The 18,395-nt window shown below is 47.3% G+C and overlaps 1 protein-coding gene across 2 annotated transcripts in view; it reads left to right on the top strand.

Moving 5' to 3' along the window:
* The window catches only part of RFTN1 (raftlin, lipid raft linker 1), a 205,274-nt gene that overhangs the window by 102,071 nt on the left and 84,808 nt on the right, over positions 1-18,395 (top strand). For both annotated transcript variants that reach the window (XM_059065039.2, XM_059065038.2), the window contains exon 4: positions 7,981-8,089. In XM_059065039.2, the coding sequence (XP_058921022.1) occupies positions 7,981-8,089 (109 nt within the window). The remainder of the gene's footprint in view (positions 1-7,980; positions 8,090-18,395) is intronic.

The following is an 18,395-nucleotide window of genomic DNA, read 5'->3' as shown; positions in this document are numbered from 1 at the left end:
TATTTCTTGGTGGACATGAAGACCATTTCTGTATCTTTTATATGAGAACAAAGTGATCAGGTTATGTCTTTTGGTCAAAAAATATCCTCTTTCACTCAGTGTTTGTGGACCTTTGAGTTTGCTTCCCTTGGTTTGACCTTCTGACTCTCCAACTGCCTGGAGAATGACCAAACAACCCTTGGCAGTGGTGACATGAGGAGTTTGTGCACAGTTTTTATGACAGCTGATGTTTGTGTCTGAGTAATGAGGGCAACATGACATGGAATAGGTGGTGTTTTATTATGGTCTTAAATAGCTCTGATGTCTAGGGCCAATCGTGTTGACCTCTGAGGTACTTCGGCATGTGGGCTCTTTGCTGCCCTGCCCTATGGTTAGGAAAGGTTTGTGCACAAATGCGCAGTATCTGAATCTGCTCTCGTGTGTTTGTTTGAGAAGCATTTATCTAAATTTTCCTACATGTTCATGTTCAGTTTTGGCCCAAGTCCCACTTATATGGTGTCAAAGGAGCAAGGACTGTTTGGGATGATGAAGGAGTTCCGGAAATGGTTGGTGGTGACTGTTGCACAACATTGTGACTGTACTTAACGACACTGAATGTATGCTTAGAAATGGCTAAAGTGGTCAATGGTATGTTATGTATATTTTAGCACAATGAAACATAAGGAGAGTGAGGAAAGCAAGAAGTGGGAAGTACTTTTGAGTTTTTCTAACTGAAAGAGGCACAGATAGAGTTGTCCATTCTTATATTTCCTTAAGGTCTGGTCCTGTTTCTGGGAGGTTTGTCTTCTTCTGAGGGGCTAGGAGTCTACATTGTTGGTCTCTACAAGTCCTTCTTTCTGTGTTTCCTCTTTTCCGTGGACTTGCTCGGTTACGGCCAAGGAAAATCTCCAGGAGAGCAGCCGCTGCAACAAAGCCCACCTAGACCGTCGTTCTCCACTCTGGTTGCCCATTAGAATCACTGGGGAGTTTCTAGAGCCCCTTGGCCCAAGCTGTACCACAGACCAATTAAATCAAAATTTGTGGGAGCTCACTGAGTGATTCCAAGGTTGAATGCAACCAGGGTGGACAATGCCTGGCCGACGGGACACCCGGCCTGATGCACAGAGCCTGGGGATTGCTTGTTGGCTTGGTCCAGGGCCTAAAGTTAGGGCACATCAATGGAGATTATTCTTTTGTCTCCCAAACCCAATTATTTCAGTCATTGCCTTCATGTGATTTGAGGGGTCTCTTACATAAACAGTATAGTCAGGCAGGGGTGTTGGTGTAGTTTAGGACTAGAAACACTGACTCTGAGAATAAATATTACAGAATCAAAACAAACAAACATACACATCCCCCAGAGTGTCTGATGGCTTTCTTTCTTTTTTTTCTTTTTTTCAATAACTTTTATTTGGGGATATTTTAGATTTAACAGAAAAGTCACAACCCTTAGGCCCTTCACCGAGATTCCTCCATCATTAATATGTTACATTACTGTAGTACATTTGTCAAAACTAAGAAATTGACTTTGGTATATTACTAATAACTAAGTTGTGGATTTTATTTGGATTTCATCAATTTTTCTATTAATGTCCTTTCCCAGTTCTGGGACCCAATCTAGGGTACCACGCATTTTTTTGCCATGTTACGATGGTTTTTGAAAACTTAGCTGGACTGTGAGGTCTTAGCTGCTTCTGCAGTGTCTTAATTGGTCAGGAGTGCTCTGTTTATGTGCCTTGTTGACATTGCTGTGCTCTGAGAATCTGAATTCATTTTGTCTTACTTATTCTTGGCTTTCAGGACCTTGATTATATGCTCCATGATATACTTTCATTCCCTCTTCCTTTTAGAAACTTCCTTTGGAATGGCTGGAAATAAACCCCTCTCAACTCTCCAGTGTGTGCAGGTGGGGACCCCAAGATGTGAGATGGGTCACAGATCTTTTTAGTTAATGCTCCCTCCAGGCCATTTCAGAGAAATGACCCAGCAGCACAGAGATGGTTTTTTTTCAAGGAGCCAAGCTACTCAGAACCCAAATCGACAGATGATTTGACAGTCAGCCCATGTAACAGGATAGTCATATATAATATTAAATGTGAACTGATTTCTTCGCACCTTTTTCTGTAGGGTGGATTAAATCCAGTTTCTCTCTTGGGATTTCAAGAGGATAAGTAAATTGAAGAGAAGATTGTAAATATGTTGATTGAAGCAGTGGACAGGGTGGCTCTTACCCTCCCCTAGAGGTGCTTCCTTGATTTGATCCAGGACTGCACATTCCCTTGGTTTTCTCTCTTCCCCCATGGTTGTTCTTTCTTTGTCTCCTTGGCTGCTTTCTCCTCGTTTCTCCCCACCCTCTTCATGGTGGAGGGTCCCCAAGCTCAGTCCTTGACTCTTCTCTCTATATATTAATTGAGATCTCATTCAGTCTCATGCTTTGAATACCATGTGGAAGCTGATGACTCCCAGATTCACATCTCCAGCCCCCTCTCCTGAAGTCCAGACTCAAATATGTATTCAGCTCTCTACCAGATATCTCTCCTTGGCCGTCTGCTGGATAATGTCAAATTCAGTACCTAGGAAGCCGAATTACTGATCTCCTCCCCAGGCCTGTGGCCACTCCCGCCCCAGCCTCCCCCTCATAGTTGTGGCAGCAGCATCCACTCTCTCGGTGGCTGGAGCAAAACTCCTTGGAGCCATCATCATCTGCTTTCTTCCTTTCACACCTCACAACCTGTTCTGTTCATAAGGAAGTCTTGAAGGTTCTACCTTGAAAGTATATCCAGAATCCACCACTTCCCAGCGCTGCTACGCTGCTACCAGCCACCTTGGCGTCACCATCACCTCCCGCCTGGACCACTGGGTCAGTCTCTTAGCTGCCGCCTACAGCCAGAAGGCTCCTTTTAAAATAAACATGTACCCACTTCTATATATAAAACGTATAACCAACAAGGACCTACTGTAGAGCACAGGGAACTCTACACAATATTTTGTAATAACCTATAAGGAAAAGAATCTGAAAAAGTTATTTTTATATATATATATATATATATATATATATATAATATATAACTGAATCACAGTGCTATACACCTGAGACTAACAACGATATTGTAAATCAACTATACTTCTATAAAAATGAAATAAATCAGATGGTGTCACTTCTCTGTTCAACAAGGGCTTCCCCTATCGTTCTGAGTAAAAGCCACTGTCTTCACCGTGGCCTGTAAGTTCTACACTCTCTGGCTCCCCTCTGGCTCTCCGACCTCATCTCCTGCCCTTGGTTCACTAAGCTCCAGCCACAGGGCTTTTTTGTACCATCTCACCTTAGGACCTTTGCACTGGCTGTTCCTCTGCCTGGAAGCTTCTTTCCTGGCTGTCAGCACGGTCACCTCCCATAGATCTTTATTACAAGTGTCTCCTTCTCACTGAGGCTGCCCTGACCACCCTCATAAAAACTGCAGCTCCCCACTGCTCGTGATTCTGTACACCTTGCTGTTTCTTTTTTCTTTAATGCTTACCACCGTTGAACATACTCTCTGTGTTCATGAGTATTTCTTGTTTATTGCCTGTCTCCCTCCACCAGGTTGTGAGCTCCGTGAGAGCAGAGATTTTTGTCTCTTTTGTCTATTGATGCTAAAGAAGAGTGTCTGGCACAAAGTAGTAGTGTGATCAATATTCGTTGAATGAATGAGTAATTAGGAACTATGAAAAGGGCTAGGAATGCACTTACAGATGATAGAAGTAGATCAGCAGCTGCTAATATTTGTTGAGCCCGGACTTCTTGCCATGCCCTATGCTAAGGGCTTTACATGCTTTTGTCTTATTTAATCCTTACAAAGATGCCAAGAGATAGCTACTCATAATATTCCCATTTGACAGTGAAAGAAACTGAGGCATAGAATGTTTAAATAAATTGTCCAAAGGCACACAGCTGGGAAATGATCCACCTCTAGTTAGCTTTAGGACCTGCAGCCTCTAACTAGTAAATCTAGAGGAAATTATGGAGGGGAGGTATGCAGGGAGACGGGGAAGCATATTTCATTGTTAGCAATGCTCTTTTCAGAGCATTTAATCTCTGTATTAACTGTTAATTTTTAGATAAGGGAGGTTTTGGCAGGTAGTTAATCCTACATCTCCAGAGTGCATTCTGTGTCCCTCTTTTTTTTAATTGTTTAGACCCAGATCTTTCTGTCCCTTCCGGAAGTGGAAGCCAGTGGGCTTCAGACCAGGTGGATGTTTGGTGGTTTCCAGTATCCTTTTCCAGGACAACACAAGGACATGTCCTTTGGGGAAACATAAGTGGTGTTTCCCCTCCCCCACAGGAGGGTGCAGATCTCTGCTCAGCCAGTGATGCATTTTAAGGATTCTTAGGAACTTGACTGACTGCAGGACATCTACTCCCCTGTGCTGTGGTCCCTCAGGGGCCAGGCCATGGTTCCTGGACTCACTTCTAGGGCATGTCTGCTTCTTGATGCCAGGGTGGTTCTTGCCCTCTGGAACATGAAACACTCATCACCTGTCAGAGGCTCTTCTCAGGTGTCTGGCTGGATCATGGGGCCTGAGCCTAGACCCAGCCACCAGTAGGAGGCCTGGTCTGAGTGTGAAGCTGCCGTGTCTTCCTGCTCGGCAACTGCATGAGTTTTCTACGCTCTGTAATAAATTACCACAAGTTTACTGGTTCCAACAACATACATTTATGATCTCAGTTTCTGTAGCTTTTCTGGGCTCTCTGTTTCAGGTCTCATCAGGCTGTGGTGGAAGTATTGGCCGGGGCTGCAGTCTCATCAGGAGCTTGACTGAGGAAAGGTCTGCTCCCAAGCTCCATTCGGTGGTGGGCAGAATTCATCTCCTAGGGCTGAGATCTCTGTTTCTTGATGGCTGTTATCCAGGGACTTCCCCCACGGTGCCCTGGCAGCCTGGCAGCCAGCAAGGGCAGGGACTAGCTCTCATCTGCGAAGGTTGAGTCTTATGATGTCACGTCATCACGAGAGGGATCTCCTATCCCTTTGCCTAGTTGTTTTGATTAGAAGCAATTCACACGCCCTGCCCCCACTCAGGGGGAGGGACTCTACAAAAGCATGAACACCAGAAAAGGAAGGTCATTGGGGGTCACCTTAGAGCAACCACGGTCACTGCCCTCCCTCCACCCAACTTCCCCCAGTTCTGAGAAGCCCAGATATTCCCACTGGCAGCCCTGTAGGCAAGCTTCAAGCTTTTGTGGATTTGATACAGTTTTTCACAGGGCTGCTGGCAGCGAGGGGCTTTCTGTGTGACTGTGCCACCCACCCAGCTCTGGCCTCACTCCTCACGGAGTGCTGACTTGAGGGCTTGGGCATCTGTCCTCTGAGTAGTCAGGGGTCCTTGCCACACCCCTCCCCTGCAGCCGCTCTTCCAGTGTTCCAACCCTTTCATTTTAAACTGTGGAGGTAATTCCTGTAAGGCAGGGGAGACCTTTAGTTACTCACCTATTCCTCCAATATGCATGGCTTTGCTTTGAAGTGACCATAGGCCGAGATGTGAGTTTTCATGTTTCATCTAGAAAATTTGTAATAAAGCCTATTTTTGTCCACCTTTTGTGCTTCTTTCAGTTCAGATGTAACTGAGTTAATTATCTGATAAAATGAACCAGAGCTGCTTTCCTCCTCAGAGTACTTCTTGTTCTAGAAGCAAAGCTGAGAGTTATTAGATCCTGTACTAACAATTATCCCTTGCGAGTCTAGCGAGTCTGGCCTGTGAGTTGTTTAAAGACAGACCCGTCTTCCCTCCATTCATTTTATGGGTGTTTTACAGAGTGGATACAGTGTTGACTTATTTTATTTTATTGTTTTGGTTTCTTATTGAAGGATTCTTTTTTTTAATTGAAGTACAGTTGATTTATAATGTTGTGCCCCGGAAGCAACTAAGCCCATGCGCCACAACTACTACTGAGCCTGCGCTCTATAGCCAGCAAGCCACAACTACTGAGCCCGCGAGCCACAACTACTGAAGTCCGCATACCTAGAGCCCGCGCACCGTGACGAAGAGTAGTCCCCGCTCACTGCAAATAGAGAGAGGCTGTGTGCAGCAGCGAAGACCCAACACAGCCAAATATAAATAAATAAAAATAAATACATTTATAAAAAAAACAAAACAAAACAAATAAAATAAAATAAAATGTCAGTGGGTATTTATAAATAACCTTGTACAGTTTGGTGTTAGTCCTTGTGTGACAGCAACAGGGATTTCACATCCTATTTTCCTCCTCCTATTCTTATCTTTGTTGTTTGAGATCCCACACGATGCATATGGCAGTATCTTGACTAAGTCTTCTCTTTCAAAAGCCTGGAATCTTCTGCTTTAGTTCCTCTTAACATGTCTTTTGTTTAGGGTGGGGAGAGAGTAAGAACATGGGGGAAAAAGGGAGAACATGTGTCTAATCTCTGATGAAGTTTTTAGGCGAGAAGGCTGAGGTTCAGAATTGGTTGATTCTTTTGGAATTAGTTTATTCCAGTTTGGCCAGTTTGGAATCAGTTGATTCTTCTACATTTCAAAAGGATGTACCTCAGTCCCTACCCCTGAAAGGATATGTTAGAGAGAAAAATAAAATAAATTATTGACATTTCCTTACCCAATCGCAGTTGCACACCTGGGGAAAACCAAATCCTCTTTAATTTTTCCACTTTTGAATTTCGTGTGAATCATACTCAGCTGGTTAATGGCAGCATAAGTTGCTTTGAATGATATATAAGACTCCTAGAAATTCATCTTTAAAATATTATAGCAAATAGGCATTCAGAAACTGTTTATTTGGGGGGATATACGTGTCTCAGGAATTCAGTATGAAGGCACCCGTCCTGGCTACACCTGCTCTCACAGAGGCTGCAGGGGCCCCTCTTCGGTAGGGACCCTCCTAAGTCGGCTGGGAAGGCCCTGCTCTGCCCTCGGCAGTGGGGAGTTGCTGTACACATGGCGTGAGTCCTGGAGAGCCCGTCCCTGGTCTCCATGTCCCCCTTCCCACGAGGAAAGGGCACAGTCTGCTGGCCCTTGACTGACGTTCACTTCCTGTTGTCTGATGTCCAGCAGAGCCAGCCCATCACCTTCAATTTCTGACAACCACGTGCCTCCCAGGAGTCCATCAGCCCCATCGTGTCACCCAGGGGTCCCTCAAAGGAGTGACACGGAGTGGTGGGGTTTCCTTCTGGCGACCACCTGCTGCTGGTTGTCCCAAGCGCACCCAGCATTGGGTCACTCGCACATCCATATGAGGGGGATGGGGAAGCAGCCCCACCACCTGGTGGGGTGGCAGTGATCGGGGACCGGGCACGCTGGACGCCTCCATCTCGACTGCAAGGTGTTTGGTGTTTGCTTCAGACAGCCCTTCACCTCCGCTCTTGTCCTAGGATTTCTACCTCAGTTGCCTTATATTTTTTTCTTCATGCATCTTTAGTTTTGATAGATTTTGCCGGACTGCCCTCTGTAGGGGTTGAACCCTTTAAAAGTCTTTTAAAAATTAATTTTTGATTTTCTAAGTGATACGTGAATATATTCTCTTCCAAAAAAGTGAAAAAATTAGAGACACAGCCAAAGTCACTTTTGATCACCAGCACCATCCCCTCCCGATTCCCACACTGGCCCTCAACATCCCCCCAGAGGTCACTGCTGTTATTGGTTTGCCAATGGGAAATATACATTACTGGAGTGTGTGTGTGTGTGTGTGTGTGTGTGTGTGTGTGTGTGTGTGTGTTGTTTAAGGTATAAACCTTATTGTACTAAACCCATCATTCTATAATGATGTGTTTTCCTTGATGATATGTCTTGGAGGTCTTTCCATGAAGTATTAATAGGTCCCTCTATATTATTTGAATTGTTAACCATAAATTATTTTTTCAGAACTGCCTTTTTGACAGTTACTTTCAGGAAAGAAATTAGGATTTCATTCAACACCCAGTGATTCTTTTTTTTTTTAATATGTATATTGTGCAAAATCTTAACTTGTGTGCGTGTGTGTGTTTCTCTTTTCAGATCTCAGAACACTGATCTTCACAATGAAGGCTACATCTTGGAATTAGATTGCTATTCTTCCCTAGACCACCTGACAGACCAAAAAATCATCCCAGAGTTCATTAAGAAGGTGAGTGCCGCAGTCGGGGTGCAATTGAACGGGCTTGCTGAGCGCTTGCCTGAGTGAATGGCTGGGGGCTGGCTGAGGGCAGGTGGGCTGCACTCCCCAGGCCTGTTCTGACCTGGGAATTTGGGTGGCCTCATGGGGGCAGTCCACTCCCACTCAGGCTGGCCTTGGCTCTGGAACAAGGTGGCTTCCCCTCCTCCCAGGATGGCAGACCCCATGTTTTTAGGGCTGGAGTGGCGTTAACAGCTGACAGGCCTGCCGGCCCACTGCCAGCACCCCCTTCAAATCCTCAGGGTGGTGTGAGTCCCCCAGACCCCACCTTCCACTCCCCCTGTGGGTCTTCGTTGTCACGAGCCCCCTTTCTTGCCTAGAGCGGGAGCGTGCCACAGTCCGGTGACCACTGGCATACGATCATACCAGGGAAAATTGCCTCGTTGCAGGGGGTTCATTTTCTGCCCTGAAATATGTCTGGTTTTGAACTTTTCTTTGAGCCATATGAGGTTTCCTGCCTAATTGCAGGGTGTGCTGAGTTTCAATACGCTGATGTTTACGTAGGAGGAATGTCCTTGCCCAAACTGGGGCTAAGTTCATCGCTTAATGCTTGCCTTGTCCTCCCATTCCCAGTCTCCCAAAATAATTGGCAGTTCCCCATCATGTAGGGATGATTGTGGTTTGTCTGAGATCCAGTCAATCAGTGAATTCTTTAATAAATATTGTTGGCTGTTGTCAGAGCAGAAATAGTCCTAGGTGCTGGCACGCAGAGAACAAAATAGCCGTGGTTCCTGCCCTCGTGTCCTCACAGTGAAGGGTGAAGGCTCTTCTGAACCCCAGTGATCAGCATGACCAGGAGGGAAGCAGCAGACAGACAGGGTGTGGTGTGGGAATCGGGGAGGCTCCTCGGGCTGAGACAGTAAGATTAGGCCTGATGGGCCTGCGGTGGGCGGGTCTGGGTCCCTCCCAACAGAGGAAGCGGCATGTGTGAGGGCCTGAGGGGAATGAAAAGATCAGAGGACCTTTGGCAAGAAAGGGGCCATGAGGGGTGGAAGGAAGGGCCAGAACTCGGCTGTGAAAGCAACAGGAGGCCGTGGAGAGAAGTTCTGCAGAAAAGTGGAATAATTAGATGGTCCCTTTAAACAACCAGTGCTTCTTTTTTTTTTTTTTGTTCACTCTCTGCCTCCCTCTCTTCGACATTTGTGGAGTGTTCAGGCTCTACAAGGCCCTGGGAATAACCACTCGGATATGATGGGAGCCGAGACCCGTAGCCCAGGAATCGGATGACCTCTTAGGTCAGACATTTGGGTAATTTTACTAGGACGATGGAGACTCTTCCTGCTATGGTAGAATTCAGATCATTTTTAAGTGGGAGGAAAAGCAGTTTTAGTTCACACGTGCCTAAGCCTGAGAACATGGGTGCTTTCATAACTCAGAGAGAGGTCTGTATAAATAGGGCCATCTTCTTTGGATAGCTGCAAATAAAATGTTCTCCTAAACTTGGTAGGGGCATTCTAGAGGTGGGATTTACCCCGTGATCTGAGCACTGGGGAAAAATAGTTGTAGAAATGGTTTTGTAATTAGACTCAGATGCTTGGACTATTTGAGGGGCGGGTTGGTAAGATGAGGGCATCGGCTCTGGCCATACTATCAAACAGGCTCTTTTAAAAACATGTGGTTTGGCGCTTTTGTCTTAACCAAACCAGATCACTGCAGGACTGACCCGTTGCCTTGTGGCCATATCAGGTCGTAAACAGCCTGCTGAGTGGACACTCAGATGCCGTGTGTCTGCAGTGCCTGCAGGGCAGGTGGGCATCTGTCCCACAGAGGACAGAACCTCAGAGTTATGGTTTATATGCCCTGAAGGACATCGGCCACTTTTGTGTTAACTTTTACTTTTATCCCAACATTCTTTTTCCCCCACTGATCGTGTGTGTGTGTGTGTGTGTGTGTGTGTACACATGGCAGTATCTCATGATTTATTCAATAATTGGTTAAATCGATCATTGACACCTGCTCATTCTATGTTTGTGTAAGAATTCTGTTCCTAACATTAAAAAAAGTATTTTTTAATTGAAGTATAGTTGATTTACAATGTCGTGTTAGTTTCAGGTGTACAGCACAGCAATTCAGTTATAAACATGTATATGTATATATACATGCATACATATATACTCACACACACATATATTCTTTTTCATATGCTTTTCCTTTATACATTATTACAAAATATTGAGATAGTTCCCTGTGCTGTACAGTTGGTCCTTGCTGTTTATCTGTTTCACATATAGTAGTGTATTTATGTTATTCCCAAACTCCTAATTTATCCCTCCCTCAACCTCTCTTTGCCTTTGGTAACCATAAGTTTGTTTTCTGTGTCTGTGGGTCTGTTTCTGTTTTGGAAATAAGTTCACCTGTATCTTTTGGTTAGATTCCACATATAAGTGACATATGATATTTATCTTTGTCTGGCTGACTTCACTTAGTATGATCATCTCCATGCGATTATGTTTTTAACATTTTGAAGATGATAAACTTTAAAGCCCACCGTGCCACCTGCCTCTGCCTGTGCATCAGGCACAGGGTGCCTCTGTACCCCTGGTTTTCACATACAAATGACTGGGTTCAGGCAGATTAGACAACTTGCACACTCAGGGAGCACTGAGATTTCTGAGCCAGAATTGGTCTCCAGGTGTGCACCTCGGAGTCTCTCACCTCTTTTTCTCTCAGTAGAGACATAGTTCATGGTTGTGGTCAGCAGAGTGGAAGGGAAGCTCCCCACTCTGGAGAACCCAGGGGTTGAGGTGGCCTGGCCATTTGGCCCTGCCCTGTCGGTCCGTGGCCGGGGGCTCCACCTGGGGGGATCTAGTGTTTCTGGCTGTCACTGCTGGCTGTGGCTCTAGTTCTAGGCCAGTGGCCATGACAACCGGGAGAAGAGGTACAAAATGATGGGACTGGGCCCCCTTCCCTTTGCTCCCCTTTTCTGTTGTTGGACATGATTTCTGGAGAAAACACCACCTCTGGTGCAAAGAGGAGAGGAATGGGGGCCTCTCTGCAAGGTCAACAGCTGTTGCAGCTGATGGCTGAATTGCACACATGTGTACATTTTTCTGTCATCACACGGGTAGAAGACTACAGGAGTTCCCTGGTAAGAAAGACAGTAAAAATTATTTTGTGTATTTTTAGTAAATATTTAATGAATAGTTTGGTCCCTATATATGTATACGTGTGTGTGTGTGTGTGTGTGTGTGTGTGTGTATAACAAGTGGTGACACTTGTTAATTGCCATTCACTTAGGCCAAGATGAAGCTGTGTCACTGGCAGCTACTGCCTACAGCCATTCCTTTTTTATCTGGGTCATTATTTTGTGTGAAATAATGGCTCCTGTCCCCATGACAAGTAGATCCATCTTACGATGAGATGGTAATTAACTCATTTTGTCACTGTGCCATCATCCAGGATAAGCTCATATTCTTCTCTGCACAGTAGAATTAAACTCAAAGTGATTAGAATTTTTCTTTTCTTCAGAACAATGCCTCAGTGTTGTTTTTCCACCAAATGTTTTAAATTAGCAGAACCTTTGGATAGAGGACATGGATGGAGGGAGGGAAAGGAGATTTCATTATTTTCCACGAGGAAAAATAAAGTCATTTTTATCTGTGTCATGTAAAATTAGCTGAAGATGCCATAATTCACAGCCCCCCTCCATCATGATTTCACACGGAGGGTGAAGGGAGCTGTATAAAAAAGATGACTCTCGGGCTTCCCTGGTGGCGCAGTGGTTGAGAGTCCACCTGCCGATTCAGGGGGACACAGGTTTGTGCCCCGGTCTGGGAGGATCCCACGTGCCGCGGAGCGGCTGGGCCCGTGAGCCCTGGCCGCTGAGCCTGCGCGTCCGGAGCCTGTGCTCCGCAACGGGAGAGGCCACAACAGTGAGAGGCCCGAACGCAAAAAAAAAAAGATGACTCTCTTCCTTTCCGTGTGGCCTAATGATGCTCTGAGCACTTTGGCTGGTCAAATTAAACCTGGGCTGCTTACTGCACTGTGTTTTTCCCTCTGGTAACCTGCTGTGCTCCATCCAACTGACCCTTTATGTAAATTATTTATTATGGCCCACAGAACATTTAAGATATAGTTTTATGGGCAGACTTGGAGAGAATACATTTTCCAAGCCCTAAAACCTAACGCTCGAGAAACAGTTGCAAGGCTGGGAGAACTTCGGTGCTGCCTCTGTTCCTTTGAGACGAAGGTTCAGCCTGCCAGGTAACTCCCAGAGCCTGTTTCGTGCGGCTGGTGTGTTTGTGGGACCCTTTGGAATTTCTGTTCTCCAGAGTTCCCAGAGGATTGTAAAGAAGACAGAGTGATACACGTTCATCTTCGAATGACTTTACATTCTTTGGAGCTTCCTGGGAAAGTGTCTGGATGTTTTGAAAGCACTTTAAACTTTGCCGAGTCATGGCACACATTTTCTGGTTGGTGCTGCACGGTATTTCCATTCCGGGGGCCACGCTGGCAGTGATGTCTCCCTTCTAGACCGGAGGAGACAGCTCAGAGAGGACGGGGGCTGTGCCGGGGGCTGGCACTGCAGAGCGATGGGGCCTGGCCTGGCCTGCCATTGGGGGCTGGGATGGCCCCATCGGATGCCCGTGGAGCTGGGGAGGAGCAGGAGGGTCTGTGGCCGGGTGGCCTGGGAAGGCTGTGGAGATGTGAGCTCTAGGATGGGGGCTCTGAACAGCCAGTGATGGGCGCTGGTGGAGGTGGAGGGGGCCTGGTGGACAGTGCTGTTCCTGGTGTGGACGGGAGCATGGAGGAAAGGCTCAAGGCTGAGAAAGAGCCACGTCCTGATTGGCTGGAGTTTAGGATGGACAACGGGAGGAGGAAGGCTGTTCTGGGCACCGTTCTTTTGGTTATGTGAAAGGGAGCCCTACTCAAGCCAGCTCAGGTGCATTGGGGGTGGGGAGAGAGGGTTCCTTCCTCTAAAGATGCAGGAAATGGCCTGGAGTCTCAGGCTCCAGGAGCAAGAATTCCCCTGGGGCAGGAATACAAGGGGGAAAAAAAAAAAAAAAAAAAGATGAATTGGTCTCTCTGTCTGTATTATGTGCTACTGGCTCCTATTTATGCATATATAGGTTAATTTGAATTTTAAATGGGATTTTACTCCACAGAGGGAATCCTCCTCGATGCCAGGCAGACCCTGTGCTGAAGGGCTGTTACAAGCACTATACTCTTAACCCTCATCTCTCCCTTCTGAAGCCTTATCCCCATTTTCCAGGTGAAGAAACCGAGGCACAGAGAAGCTATGCAGTTTGCCCAAAGTTACACCTGGGAAAGGGAGGACTGGGGTTGAACCCAGCCTGTCTGGTCCAGGGGCCACACTCCTGACCACTGGGCCCTGCCGCCACTTCTGCGGAGCCCTCAGGAACTGGGAGGGAGCCGTCCAAGCCAGAAGGCCAGGTTGGGCATGGGAGGCATTTGGGTGTAACCGTGTCTGGTACGCGGGGACAGATTTCGGAGCCAGTCCAAGGCCTCCCCTGAGTGGAGTCTGGGACTCCAGGCCTGGTTGCCCAGGGGAGAAAGCCACACCCCCTGCCATTGTCTGGGCTCTCACTTTCTCAGATTAACTCCTTTTATGATGGACCTGAAGGGCCTACTTAGAACTAGGTTTCGGTTTTCACTGGACCACGGAGCCTTTGGAAGGAAGACACTGAGGGGAAGCAAGGTAGACCCCTGGGAGGTTCTGTGTGGGAAAGCTCAGAAACTCAGTGGCCTGGATTAAACTACAGGCATTGCCCTTCAGAAAACCAAACGGTGCTGCTTACATCTTGTCCTAAAGAAGAGAACCCGACAGGTATTTCAAATCTCAATGGCTCTTTTTTTTTTTTTTTTTTTTTTTGCGGAGCACAGGCTCCGGACGCACCGGCTCAGCAGCCATGGCTCACGGGCCCAGCTGCTCCGCGGCATGCGGGATCTTCCCGGACCGGGGCACGAACCCGTGTCCCCTGCATTGGCAGGCGGATTCTCAACCACTGCGCCACCAGGGAAGCCCAATGGCTCTTTTTAATGAAACAGAATATCTCAAATCCCCAGGATTCTGAAACTTTGCCTGTGGTATCTAAGTGACTCATCGTTTATTCTGGCTAATTGTTGAGCGTTCGGGGCTTCATTTCTACAAGTACTGTGCAGGGTCTAATTTTAATTAGTGCGAGATGCCGACTCAGAGTGAAAGGGACATTATATTCAAAAGGCTTCCCTTTCCTCACTGCACCCTCATCTACTCTCAAACCAGGGGAATCGTGACATTTTTTTAAAAGGCTGCCCTGGTAGGGCTGGGGGAGAGGTTAAGGGAAAGTGGAGTGTGGTTCTAGCCGTGAGGGTACCCTCGGCGTGGAGGGAAGTGGCCCGGGGCTAGGGCTGCACAGAGAAGGGGCTGAGGCACTGCCAGGGGGTGGGGTGTCCTGTTCCCTGTTGTGTCTCCAGAACTTAATACATATTTGTCGAGTGATTGAACAAATTAAAAGAGAAATGCAGAGGAAGAATCACTAAGACTTTGTGTCACAGAGGAGGGAGGGGAGCCTAACATGACACTCAGGGGACTGAAGTGTCAGACGGGGTCATTTGCAAGGATGAGGAGGAACACACAGCCCGAGGGGCCGTTTGGGGGCGAGAGGTAACGAGGCTGGTGATGGGCATGTTTGGAACCGAGGGGCCAGTGGGACCCTCTGGGAAACATTCCAGAAGGCAGGTATGGTTACACTGGAGCTTGGGAGGAGGCGGGGAATGGGGACGTAGTTGAGGGGCAGGTGAGACGGTGGGGAAGTGATTCAGGGGGTTGTCTGGGGGGGCACATGCCCATCTCAAGGGGGCAGGCACCACATAGCCTCAGCCCATTGCTGCCTCGTGGAAAATACAGACCCAGGATCCTAGGGTCTTCTGTTGCTTGGCTGGCTCGTTGGTTGGCTTTGTTTAAGAGAAGTGGATAATGTTTTTTATTTTCTTATTGGGAAGTCTTGGTTTCTCAATGTAAGCAGATAGATCCATCAAAGAACTGCAAGATCTAGACCAGATGCTCTTATTCTCAGATTCTCTGTGGTGAAGGACCAGGTTTTGTTTGTTTTGTTCTTTTCCAGTTCATTAAGGAGGGATGCTTTTGTAAAACACAGTGAAACGTGGCGGCAGCGTTGAAGAGCTAGAAAAGTATATAAATGCTTTCTCTTGCTTTGTGTACCTATCTTGTCACAAACTGGTAACAGAAAGTTGGTGGACCAGCAGTGGGCCGAGGACCACATTTTGAGTAGCCCCTGGCTAAGATGGGAGAGACGTGGACAGCATGAACTCATGATGGGAGAGCTCACTCCTTCCTGCAGAGGGAGAGAGGAGAGAGCTCTGGGGAGGATCCAGAGAAGGAGAAAAAGAAATGGCTTTTAAAGGAAGCAGGGGGAGAAAGGGAAGAGCGTGATGTTCCAGAATCTGTAGGAAGAGACCAGGGAATACCATAACATCAGGGAAGAGGTCAAGTTGGAACCCACTGGGGGTGGGAGGTCACCCACTGGGTTTGACCACTGGAGGCCACTGATAAATCTCACGAGAGCAATTTTTTTTTTAAACATCTTTATTGGAGTGTAACTGTTTTACAATAGTGTGTTAGTTTTTCCTTTACAACGAAGTGAATCAGTTATACATATACATATGTTCCCATATCTCTTCCCTCTTGCGTCACCCTCTCTCCCACCCTCCCTATCCCACCCCTCTAGGTGGTCACAAAGCACAGAGGTGATCTCCCTGTGCTGTGCGGCAGCTTCCCACTAGCTATCTAATTTACATTTGATAGCGTATATATGTCCCTGCCACTCTCTCACTTCGTCCCAGCTTACCCTTCCCCCTCCCCATATCCTCAAGTCCATGCACAAGAGCAATTTTTAAGGCATGGGGCAGGCAGAGACCCCTCACATTCTGGGTTTAAGAATATGTAAGTATAGATAGAGGCTAAGACAGGGTGCAGGTTGAAGGAATTCTTGTTAGTTTGTTTTGAATAGGAGAATTGAGCATCTTTAAAAGCTGAAAGGTACTGATAGAGAAGGAAAAGTTAAAGGAAGTTAGAGGTGATAAAAAGCAGAGGCAGGTCCAGGGAAGTTAGAGGTGATAAAAAGCAGAGGCAGGTCCAGGGTGGGGTGATCTGCACACGTGGGATGGGACACTGTCCCTTGAGGCTGAGGAAGGAGGCAGGAGGGCCTCACAGGCTTAGATGCTCACAGTGGAGGGGACAATGCAGGAGCTGCTGCCTGGAGGCCTGTTTGCTTATAAAGTTCCTTTTCTACTCTTTTCACTGGGCTGTGAGCTCCCTGTTCTGTCCTGGGAGGTTCGCTGAAGTTAATTTCATCCTGAGGGGAGGGAGGGCGTTGCGTGCTTGTCTTGATCTCTCCGCCCAAAACGAGACAAACTCTTACGCTTCATTTTTGGCCCTGTGCGTGAACCCAAGACCCAGTACCGGTGGCCAGGGTTCACCCATGTTTCTGTGACCAGACCTTTGAGGTGTTATCTGGGGAGGCCTTAGCCAGTCCAGGTGCCATCCCTGGTCACAGGAGGCTTACAGCCCAGCTGAGAGCAGGTAGTCACAGGGTGGAGGTCTCATCACAAAGAGTATGTGCTCTGGAGTAGAGCATGTTGAGGGGCCCTGACCCAGGCAGACGATGGGAGGAGAGGGTGGTCCACTAAGAACTGGAGTTTGCACTGAGATCTGAGGGGTAAACAGGTGAGAGAGAGTGGAGGTAGTGGGGACCGGAAGGACTTGGAAAAAGGCCAGGAGTTGGGGAGGGACATGTTTGGTCAGAGGAATGGGACGGAGGCCGTTTTGACTTGACTGCAGAGATTGGAGGGTGAGGCTGGAGAGTCAGGACTCACGTGTGCAGGGCCCACAGGCCAGCCGCAGGATTTGGTTTTTTCTCCCAAATGCAGTGGAAAGCCACTGGGGGAGCGGCTTTTAGGAGGAGCTAGACAATGATACCAGATTTACATTTTGGAAAGATCAGAACAGCTGCCTGGTAGAGACTGGACGGGGGGCAGGGGTGGATGCGGTTAGGATCCTGTTAGAGTGTCTCTTTGTAGATGGTTAGGTTGTAGCTTAGCTTACAGTCAGAACAGCATCATGGTGGAGATGTGGTTGGATTTAAGGACTGCAGAGCCAGGGGTATCACCAGGGCTGTTTACGGATCGAATAACGGCATGATAGGGAGGGAGGGACCAGGCTGGTTTGGCATATGCAGCTGAAGGAATAGAGGCCTCTGCTGAGATAAGAAAGCCTGTGGGACAGGCCATCATTTCTGTGGTCCAGGAGCTCAGGCCAGTGGTCTGGGCTGGAGATACCAGGAAGGAAGGAAGGAAGGGAGGGTGTAAAGGAAGAGGACCTCCGTCGGAACCCGGAGGAATTCCAGCGTTCACTGCTGGGCAGAGAAAAGAGGCAGAAAGTGAGTGGCTAGAGAGGTCCAGAGGAAACTCGGGGAGGGCGGGTGATGGAGGCTGAGGATGCTTCGGCAGGGGAGGGCTTGTCAACACAGTCGGTGCTTCTAAGACTAAAAATCAGAAATAGCCATTGGTGGGATGGCCATGAGGTCATTGGTGATCTCCATGGAAGCTATTGCTGTGGCCCCTCCCGTCCCGGTACATACTTTACAAGGCCTGATCCAAAAAGTCTTTGGGTTATCATTAAAAACCACTGCCCTATACCCTGTAGAACTCACGTGTGTTCCTGTGTTATTCCCAGGATGGTTCTGAGGCTGTTGTTTTGTTTGTTTGTTTTACTTTTAAATTTACGATGTTCTTTCTTTCTTTCCATGGGCTTGCTGAATTACCTTCATTGTTCTCCTTAATGTAATTTTTCATTAAGCAACTGAATTTTAATATCTGACTTGAGAATTAGAACTTGACCATGTAAAGCACTGCTATTTTATGTAATTTTTAGCATTTGGAGCACATGTTACATAAAATAAAATAACAGAACTTGTAATTAACTCAGGGGAAAAATCAACTTGGGATTTCTAAAAGTGGCATTTAGATGCGCACAGAACAGAGTGGCCTGTTGCTGAGTCTGTGGGCAGCCTGCCTTCCTCTGTGGTCTCTGCAGAGAAATTGCCCCAAATCCAAGGAATCAGAAACTCTTCTGGAGGCTGGTGGAGAAGACAAAACACTGGAGGGGAAACAGAAAGTAAACCGGAGTGAGGTGGCAGGTCTGTGCCCAAGAACACTTTGTTTTAGAGAGAAATTAGGCCTGGGCATCAGGCTGTCGTCTCAGGACGCCTCCTGGGTTGCTCTTGGCACCTTCAGA

This window comes from Kogia breviceps, chromosome 5, assembly GCF_026419965.1.
Source record: "Kogia breviceps isolate mKogBre1 chromosome 5, mKogBre1 haplotype 1, whole genome shotgun sequence".
In the NCBI taxonomy this organism is placed as follows: Eukaryota; Metazoa; Chordata; class Mammalia; order Artiodactyla; family Physeteridae; genus Kogia; species Kogia breviceps.
The sequence above is the reverse complement of the archived record's forward strand: the minus strand, read 5'-3'. Positions and strand labels throughout refer to the sequence as shown.